Consider the following 9,546-nt stretch of genomic DNA (forward strand, 5'->3'; position numbering starts at 1 on the left):
CGCGCCTCTTAAGTCGGGATTCCGTTCTTAGCGCCGGTACTCGGCGCGTGCCGGAGCCCCTCGGTCCGCCCGGGCTTGGGCCCGCGCTGCCGGCACTCCTTAACGGCGCTGTTCGCCGCGGTGTCCTTCCGCCGCAGCGCGCGTACCGCTGCGCGCGGCCGGTGCTGCGGCCCGTGGCGTCACTTCCCGCGGAAGCGGAAGGCGGGCGGGACGCGGCCCGGCCGGGGCGATGTCGGCCAGCGCCGTCTATGTGCTGGACCTGAAGGGGAAGGTGAGGCCCGGCCGCGGGGTTCCGCTGCTCTGGGGGGCTGCGGGGGCCGCGTTCCGCTTCCCGGGCTGCCAGCCCCGGGCTGGCCGGGCGGGGACAGCGGAGCTGTGGATGTAGCCCCTCGCCGGTGGGGATGTTGAGTGGGGCGGCATCCCCGGGGTAATTCACCTCTGCCGGTATTGTAGCTGCTTTGCCTCAGAGGAGCTGCGTGTTTTCCTCTCCTAAAATCGTTCTTAGAGCGCGAGAAGGAATACGGGAAGGGTAGCTCTGGAAAATGCTAATACATGACTTTGCAATTAAATGTTGCTATTCGCGTTCTAATCTGCAAAGTACTTCGGCATTGTGATTTGCAGGTATAAATGCAGGGAGGCTCGAGGGAAGCTGGATGGTTTTGGAGGGGCCTCACAAGCATTTCTGTGCCTTGCACGATAATGTCCTTATGGAAGAGAAAAAAGAAGGATTTGGTTGCTTTCTTTGTAGGTTCTGATCTGTCGGAATTACCGTGGAGATGTGGACATGTCAGAGGTGGAACACTTTATGCCAATCCTTATGGAAAAGGAAGAAGAGGGGACACTTTCTCCTATCCTAGCACACGGAGGAGTTCGTTTCATGTGGATTAAGCATAACAACCTGTATCGTATCCTTTGTGCTTCAGATGTGCCAAGGGTTGCTGGTTTGGCTTTCTTAATGTCAAAATGCAAGTTGGAGAATGGGTGAAGTGGTGCAAAGAGGCTGTATTCAGTAAAATTGGTTATATAAAATGAGGGGCTTTGTTCTTTACATAGTGTAATGTGCACCAGCAGCATAAGGTCCAGAAAAGTGTTTTAATTTTACTCTAATTAATGACTTCCTGAATGTTTATCCTCATATGTCCTTAGACCATATGTGCTCTTAAGTAGTTAATCCATAATTCTTCTAGGCAATTCTATTTGCCTAAAATTAGGCTTTTTACAATACACTTAGTAAACTTATTTTAAAATGCACATTCCTGAACATCCTTTATCAGTTGTTGCAACTTCTAAGAAAAATGCTTGTGTATCACTGGTGTTTTCATTTTTATATAAAGTAGTTCAGGTGAGTATATTTCAAAAGTAACCTTTGTGGTTTTTTCTCTCTAAACAGAGCTGCACAGAGCTTTCACGTTTCTTAGGAACTTCAGTAATAGCATTTTTACTTTATATTTGGTTGTTTTGTAGAACTGTCTTCTTAGCCACTAATAAGGGCACTGATATTTTGTGGCTGTGCAGGCAGAGGATGGGGCTGTAAGGGGTTGCACAAGACCTGGGCCCCTGCAGGAGGTTGTGAACTGGTGCTTGTGTTGTGGTGCCTCACACAGAACCTGTGCTTGGTTCATCTGTGCCTGCTGAGAAAAATATTTTCTCCAGAATAAATATTTTTCATGATAGTTCCTTCTAGGATTCTCTGTATGTGGGTTTCCTGGGGCTGATGTGAGCAGGATGCTGTTTGGGAAGTGTGGGGTTTGGGTTGGAACTTTACAAGTTGATTGTTTTAGATGCAGGAATTCCTTCTGCATGTGCTGTGCTGCCTCAGCTAATGTCCTTCTTCTCCCTCTCCCTCCTCTTGTTGCATTTCAGGTTTTTTCTGAATATTTCAAGGAGTTGGAAGAAGAGAGCATTAGGGATAATTTTGTTATTATTTATGAGTTGTTAGATGAGCTTATGGATTTTGGTTATCCACAGACCACTGATAGTAAAATTTTACAAGAGTAAGTATCACTCAACAGTGACAAAGCCCTTGGAATGTTTTGAGCCTTTTTCCATAGGCAAACAAATGTTTCAGTGTGTTCTAATTATCAAAAATATTAATTTTATTTTTTTCCATGCCAATTCTCTGGTTGTGAAGGTACATCACTCAGGAAGGCCACAAACTTGAAACTGGAGCCCCACGCCCGCCTGCCACTGTTACCAATGCTGTTTCATGGAGGTCAGAAGGGATAAAGTACAGGAAAAACGAGGTGTTCCTGGATGTCATAGAGTCAGTTAACCTTTTGGTGGGTACCTTGTGCTTCAACTTGTGTGTGAGAATTGTAGAGGGAGTGTTAAAAAGGGCTTTTTGTATGAAAACCTGCAGTAGAAAGTCTGACTGTGGATGGTGTGCTGTGACACCCAGAGCAATGTAATCATTAAGTTCCCACAAGGAAATCCAGTGCAAATAATGCTTTAATTGTGTGTATTGCTGATTTTTGGAGATGTCCTTTGATCCTCTGTCTGTACTGCTTCACATCCCTGATTTAATTCACTCTGCTGGATTAATTCCTCATGAGAAACACTTCCAAGAAAACCCAGGGCATGGGGATAGGGTGGGAGTGTTTCTTGATGTCACCTCAGAGATGTCTTACCTTCCTCTTCATCTTTGTTCAGGTCAGTGCCAACGGAAACGTGTTACGGAGTGAGATAGTTGGATCCATTAAAATGAGAGTCTTCCTCTCAGGAATGCCAGAGCTGCGCCTTGGGCTGAATGACAAAGTTCTCTTTGATAACACAGGCCGTGAGTGTTGCACTGCCATGATAATCATCACATGCTGTTGGAGTCTTGAGTTTTGGGATGCCTGGGTAGCATGGTAATCACAGAATCAGGAAGGTTGGAAAAGCCCTCTGAGGGTCCAACTGCTGAGCAGCGCCGTGTTCACCACTAGCCCCTGTCCCCAGGTGCCACAGCCTTTTGAACACTTCCAGGGTGGTGACCCCACCACTGCCCTGGGCAGCCTGTGCCAATGCATGGCCATCCTTTCAGTGAAGAAATTTTCCTGAAATATAACCTAAACCTCCAGTGGCACAACTTGAGGCCATTTCCTCTTGTCCTGTCCTGTGTTGCCTGGGACCCCCGCCTGGCTCCATCCTCCTGTCAGGGAGTTGTGGAGGGTGAGAAGGCTCCCCCATCACCTCCTTTTCTCCAGGCTCAGTCCCCTCAGCTGCTCCTTGTGCTCCAGCCCCTTCCCCAGCTCTATTTTCTTTTCTGGACACAGTCTGGCCCCTCAATGTTGTCCTTGTTGGGAGGGGCCCAAACTGATCACAGGATTTGGGGTGCCTCAGCAGTGCCCAGCACAGGGGGACGGTCGCTGCCCTGATCCTAGAAATTTGGCTAAAAGGAAGCAATGTCAGCAGGCAGCAGCTGTGCTGTGATGAGCCTTGGGCTGTGGTTTGTGTGACCTGTGTGTTTTCTGCTAGGTGGGAAAAGCAAATCAGTAGAACTGGAAGATGTGAAGTTCCACCAGTGCGTTCGTCTCTCTCGCTTTGAGAACGACAGGACAATCTCCTTCATTCCACCTGATGGAGAGTTTGAGCTCATGTCATACCGTCTCAATACCCACGTGAGTCTGGGTCTTTGCCTTTTTAAAATGAGACTGGTTTAGATTGTAGCCACAATAGCTTTCCCTTCTTCTTTTTCTTTTTCTCATAAAACATGGGCAGCACATGGGTTTTTGAATCAACTGTTAATAGCAAAACTTGGTGCTCACTCCTTCTGGAGGAAGAAGGAAGTTTAGACTTCACTTAGCAATAAGTCTCTGTATTTTCAACTGCTATTGAAACTGGTTTTGAAATACTATGTTTTTAATCTAACTACATAGTGCAGTGTAACAATTCATTGTGCTTGTTAACAACAGTATTTATGTTACTTAGTTTTCTTAGAGTATGCCAGACGTGATGATAAAGAAAGTCAAAAAATTCAATCTAGAGAAGGTCTATAGCAAAGAAATAGTTCAGTGCCTCGTATGTAAAACTATCAAATATTTTCTGATGCAAGTGTTTGTTATTAGAGATTAATCTGAGACATACATTTTTAAGCCTATAATTCTTGTACATTTGCTAATTGATATATCAGTGCTTGCTCATTTTTATAATTATTTATTAAAAAACCACAGTTCTGTCATTTTGAATACCCCAGGCTTCTTTTTCTGTGTGGTTCACACATTGAGTGTAGTTTTGAGGGAAAGAAACGTTTTAGTGCCTCTGTCAGAGTAAAACTCAGGGCTGTGATGTGTTTTTTCACCACCAGGTAAAGCCCCTGATCTGGATTGAGTCTGTGATTGAGAAACATTCCCACAGCCGCATCGAGTACATGATCAAGGTCAGACATCCTTAAATAATTATGGCTAATTGTAGTCTTCTTTTGTTTGTTTTCTAAGCTTGAGGAGCTGTATATGCATTTTTGTACAAGTATTCAGGATTTCTGTGGGACTTGGATACCTTTGAAGACTTCTTGTGTCAGTTATGATCTCAGTTCCAGTTCTGGTCCTCAGGATACAGGTTGGGGTGGAGGGGAGCTGTGTGTCACAGCTCTCTGAGCTCACCAGCATCCTGGAAATACTTAGACCCTGCTTTTCTGCTTGATTGTTTCTCCTCTTTAGGCAAAGAGTCAATTTAAGCGTAGATCAACTGCCAACAACGTGGAGATTCACATCCCAGTTCCAAATGATGCAGACTCGCCAAAGTTTAAAACCACTGTTGGAAGTGTCAAATGGGTTCCAGAGAACAGTGAAATTGTCTGGTCCATTAAGTCTTTTCCAGTAAGTGTTATTTTTTACTCTTACCACCAAAGAGTGTAATAATTACTTAACACTAATATTCACATTTAGACTCTGCCTAGAGCAAATCCTGTTGGTATCAGACAAGCAGCGGTGGACTCTTCCTCTTTTTCCATGGATGAAAGATTGGAGCTTGCTAATAGATGTTTATATTTGTTTCACTTGGATATTTTTTCAGAACCCGGGTAGAGAGCAGTGATGTCTCTGGGTGGTGTAATCCTTGGCCTGGCTTTAGCAGCAGCTGTTTGAGTTTTGTCAGGCTCTGCTTCTTGGGTGGTTCCATGAACATGAGCCCTGTCCACTGCTAATGGTGTGATGGTGCAGCTGTGTGTCACTATTTAATCCGAATTTTTGAGTATGAGGCTGGAAGAAAATGAATTCTGCCTCAGGCTGGATCTGCTTTTTTCTTTTTTTAAGGATTTTTAAAATAAAAATATATGTCACTTTGAAGCCTTGGAGAAGAGCTGGAATAAATAGTGGAGTTCAGCAGTTTGATGTTTAGAAAACTACTTGTATCATTGCAAGTTTTTTATTATTTTTTTTGTTTCAAGAAAAAAAAAATTGTCCCTTTTGGATAGGGTGGAAAAGAATACCTGATGAGAGCTCACTTTGGACTTCCAAGTGTTGAAGCTGAAGACAAGGAAGGAAAACCTCCCATTAGTGTAAAGTTTGAGATTCCCTATTTCACCACTTCAGGAATCCAGGTCAGTGTTTGAAAACAGAAGTGCTGGTAGATTCACATGCTGGGCTCTAACACACGAGGTGTTTCTCACCTCGACGATTCCTGTTCAGCTTTATCCACAAGACAGATTTTTACCCCCAGAAGGGTTGGTTTTTTGCTTTTCTTTTTTGCTGAGCACAGGTTTGCCAGCATGGGAGGCTTTGTGTCTTACAGATCTTTCTTTCCAGGTTCGTTACTTAAAGATAATTGAGAAGAGTGGCTACCAGGCTTTGCCCTGGGTCCGGTACATCACCCAGAATGGAGGTGAGAGCAGTTTTGTTTCTCCAGAATACACCTGCAAATTGAAGCTGCTCTTTTGAGTATGGAACTGTCTGCTTTAGATACACACTGTTTCTTTTCTAGTCCCCTTCTTGGTGTCTTTATGAAAGACCCAATGGGGTAGAGTGGTAATGCTGTTCAGGTATTTTCTAATTGAGCTGGAATTTGGTACATTTAAAAACAAACCTGTTATTAGCAGTATGCTCATACATATCATTCTGCCAGCTTTAAAATGTATAAGACACTGTCTAGTACAAAATGCTTGATTTTTAGCAAGCAAAAATAGTGGGGTTTGGTTTTGTTGGGGTTTTTTTGTTGCTGTGGTGGTATTGTTCTTGTCATTTTGGGGATTTTGGTTTTTTGGGGTTTTTTTTTGTTTGTTTGTTTTTGTTTAATTAATTTGTTTTTCGCTTTTTTTTTTTTTTTTTTTTTTTTTTTTTTTTTTTTTTTTTAAGAAATTTTTTTTGTTTATTTTTGTTTAATTAATTTGTTTTTCACTTTTTTTTTTTTTTTTTTTTTTTTTTTTTTTTTTTTTAAAATTTTTTTTTTTTGTTTCTGTTTTTCTAAGTAATTTTTTTCTGGCATTTAAGCATGGCTGCCCACAATTGCCTTGCTTCTCATGGCCATTCTAAGCAAAGATTTGAGTTTATTTTATAGAATTGTTGAGTCCCAGACTGGTTTGGGTGGGAAGGAACCTTAAAGCTCGAGTTCCACCCCTGCCATGGCAGGGACCCCTCCCACTGTCCCAGGTGCTCCCAGCCCTGCCCAGCCTGGCCTTGGCACTGCCAGGGATCCAGGGGCAGCCCCAGCTGCTCTGGGCACCTGTGCCAGGGCCTCACCCCCTGCACAGCAAAGAATTTATTCCTCATGTCCCATCTAACCCTCCCCTCGTTCAGTTGAAGGCTATTCCCCCTCTCAGTGTTTTATTGATATTTGCATCTTCTTTTATTAATGCATATTAATGCAAGAATGTATTTTATCACTTTATCCTAAGTTGCTGTTCTGCTTTACTCCTTTGAATGAGACAAATTACTAAAATTGTGGTTTTGTTGTTTTTTTCCCCTTTGCAGACTACCAGCTCCGAACACAGTAAAACACCTCACAGGCACCACAGACAACAAACCTTCAGGCCTACAATTCGTTTGCAGAAGCTGCTGTGGTCCTGAGAGCTGTGAATGTTGCTGCCAAGGGTCTCGTTTCTGCAATCTTGGATTGACAGAAGAAAGATTGGAAATTTACTGATTTCAATAATGTGTTTGAGCTTTTGAACCATTAGTATTGATTGTGTGAATATTTATTTCATTCTTAGAACATGCTGATCTTGCTGCTAAATGCTAATTACATTAGGAGTAGCAGTTACATGGAGGAGCCAGGAATCCAGAATGAACCTTGGGAATGTCTTGTCAATGCCTTGTCCGTTACAGTCACAGAGTTTCTAGTATTTGTATTTTAGGATCCCTAAAGACATTGGCAGCATTATGCTACAAATTAGGGAGATGATTGTGCAATTAAATGACTGCTGAACACTTCGTTGTATTTAGCCCAAGGTATTTATTTTATTTTTTTCTGGGCATTTGGGTGCCTTAACTCATTCATATCTCTGTTAACTTAAAAAAATTGCAGAATATGAGTTGAAATTATCTGAAGTCAAAAAATACCATTAGCTTTTTTTGCATGGTTTTAAAGGAATTAATCTGAGAGAAGAGCTTCAAGTGAAAGGTTTGGAAACAAAAATAGGGGTTTGCTAAAGACTAAGTTAGCTGAGAACAAGAGGTGACAGGAGGAAATGCTGGTGGGAGTTTCTGGAAGCAGGATTGCTGCCTCCAGTCAGTCAAAATGCAGATGAAAGAGTTCCAGCTTTGTGACCCCAGGGCCTGGAAACCCTCTGCCAACTGACCAGTATTTGCTTTTTCAAACTTCTGTTCATCAAACAAATTCCCAATTGTCATATGTAGGCACAAAGCTTTAGGTTAGGTGTTAGAAGACCAGAACACTGCTAGAGGTAATGTAATTTGGTAGGAAGATTGGGTGTTTATGATTATTTTTCCAGATAATAGTAATATACTCCAAGTTCTTCCTGGAAGTTACTGCATAAGAACAGTACAAAAATACAGTTGCCATCTTTCTTCCAGCTTGCCTTTTGTGTTTATTTAGGGCAAATACTTCCCCTTTTTTTGCTATAGTTTGCTAGAATTGTTTAACTTCATTTGCCCTAAGGAGACATGTTTTCTTTCTCAGTCTTTTCCATTTGTAAACAGCTATTACTGTATCTTCCTGGCAGAATGAATAACAGTTTGCAATGTTATTCTTAAAGGTATTATTTTTTTACATGCCATTTCATGTTTTTCTCAGAAGCTACAATTGGCACGGGTGTACATAGTTATTTTGGGTTTTGGTGAGGTTTTTTTTTTTCAGGAAAATTGTGACGGTTATCAGTATTTTCTTTACACAACTTTTAGGACGTTTTAGCTTGAATTTAGTACTCCTGAGAGGTGCTAAACTTACACCATCAAAATCTAAATATCTATGTCTGCAGATGTGATGTGATAATACACTGTGTGCAGAATTCTCCACTGGTGGGAGAGTCCAGGAGTGTCCACAAAGAGTGAGAAGGTATTTCAGTCACTGTCCTCACTGAATCCTTGTTGTACATAGACACACCTGTGTGTGCAGTTAGCCAAAATCAGCTCAACTCCCCCCAGGCTGCAGCTGCTGTGACTCACAGAAGATATGCCTCAGGAAGTCTAATGTCTGGTGGTGTTTGGCAACAACCACACACCCGGTTTTTGGCAGCCGTGGCTGTGGACAGGTGTATTGTGGCTCTGTCTGTCACCCAAAATGTTGAAACAGAATCATCTTGTTCAAGATTTCTGTGGCTGTGGACAGGTGTATTGTGACTCTGTCTGTCACCCAAAAAGCTTGATGTTGAAACAGAATCATCTTGTTCAAGATTTCAGTTCCACTACTCATTTTCCTTTGAACAATTAAGCTTATGACTGGACTAAAACTTTTTATATTAAAACTGTAACTGGTTGACAAATCACTTTCTGCTGACTTTATTTTTCCAAGTGTTTGCTCTAATTATGCCTGTAAAATGTGACTCTCCATAGCTTTGTTTTCCTCTTGAAGTTTGGATCTTGTGGACCAGAACCATGTTTTCTCCTGTTTTGTTGCAGTTTAACTGTGTTGATGATGGGGCATCAGCCATGCTTGTCCAGAAGGTAATAAAGGGCAGAAAGTCCTCTTTGACTCAGTTGTACTTTGCCTGATTCTTTTTCAGTTTGCTCTACGTCAGGTCTGATCTCAGAGTATGCTCAGCTCTTAGAATGTGAAGCCTGTGTAAGCAGAACAGAACTTTATAAAAGCAGGAAGCACTGATATCCCTGATTCATTTACCAAATTCTGAAAAAAATTTCACTTTTCTATTCTCAGCAAAACCCACCCATGCACCATAAAATTGGTACTCAGCAGAATTCCCCCCCTCCTTTTCATCCATCCATTACAGTGTGAGCGCACAGGTGAAAAGACACCAACAAGGGATGTTATTCCAGCCCTTGGTCTCCTACAGGGAGGGCAGGTTTGGGTGGGACACTGAGAAGAAACTTCCCTGGGTGGGTGGGGAGGCCCCTGACCTCTGCAGTGCCCAGGCCAGGCTGGACAGGGCAGTGGGAGGGGTCCCATTCTGAACGAGATGGGCTGTAGTATCTCTTCCAACACAAACTGTGTGATCCT

General features: G+C 42.6%; 1 protein-coding gene across 1 annotated transcript; it reads left to right on the top strand.

Moving 5' to 3' along the window:
* Window positions 1-178: 178 nt before the first annotated feature.
* AP1M1 (adaptor related protein complex 1 subunit mu 1) lies at window positions 179-9,063 on the top strand. The gene is made up of 13 exons (XM_041425058.1): window positions 179-271; window positions 749-905; window positions 1,275-1,342; window positions 1,864-1,994; window positions 2,132-2,279; window positions 2,650-2,776; window positions 3,457-3,599; window positions 4,286-4,357; window positions 4,638-4,796; window positions 5,393-5,518; window positions 5,724-5,799; window positions 6,885-8,623; window positions 8,701-9,063. Exons 1-12 carry the CDS (start codon window positions 230-232, stop codon window positions 6,905-6,907), a joined length of 1,272 nt encoding a protein of 423 aa, XP_041280992.1. The 5' UTR covers window positions 179-229; the 3' UTR covers window positions 6,908-8,623; window positions 8,701-9,063.
* Window positions 9,064-9,546: the final 483 nt, after the last annotated feature.

This window comes from Onychostruthus taczanowskii, unplaced genomic scaffold (genome assembly GCF_017590055.1).
Source record: "Onychostruthus taczanowskii isolate IOZ18803 unplaced genomic scaffold, ASM1759005v1 scaffold112, whole genome shotgun sequence".
Taxonomy (NCBI): domain Eukaryota; kingdom Metazoa; phylum Chordata; class Aves; order Passeriformes; family Passeridae; genus Onychostruthus; species Onychostruthus taczanowskii.

Bases quoted from the DNA above. Each gene is read 5' to 3' on its own strand.
- AP1M1 (XM_041425058.1), top strand. From the start codon at position 230: ATGTCGGCCAGCGCCGTCTATGTGCTGGACCTGAAGGGGAAG. The intron at 3,600-4,285 runs GTGAGTCTGGGT...TTTCACCACCAG, and splicing joins CATACCGTCTCAATACCCAC to GTAAAGCCCCTGATCTGGAT. The intron at 4,358-4,637 runs GTCAGACATCCT...TCTCCTCTTTAG, and splicing joins GCATCGAGTACATGATCAAG to GCAAAGAGTCAATTTAAGCG.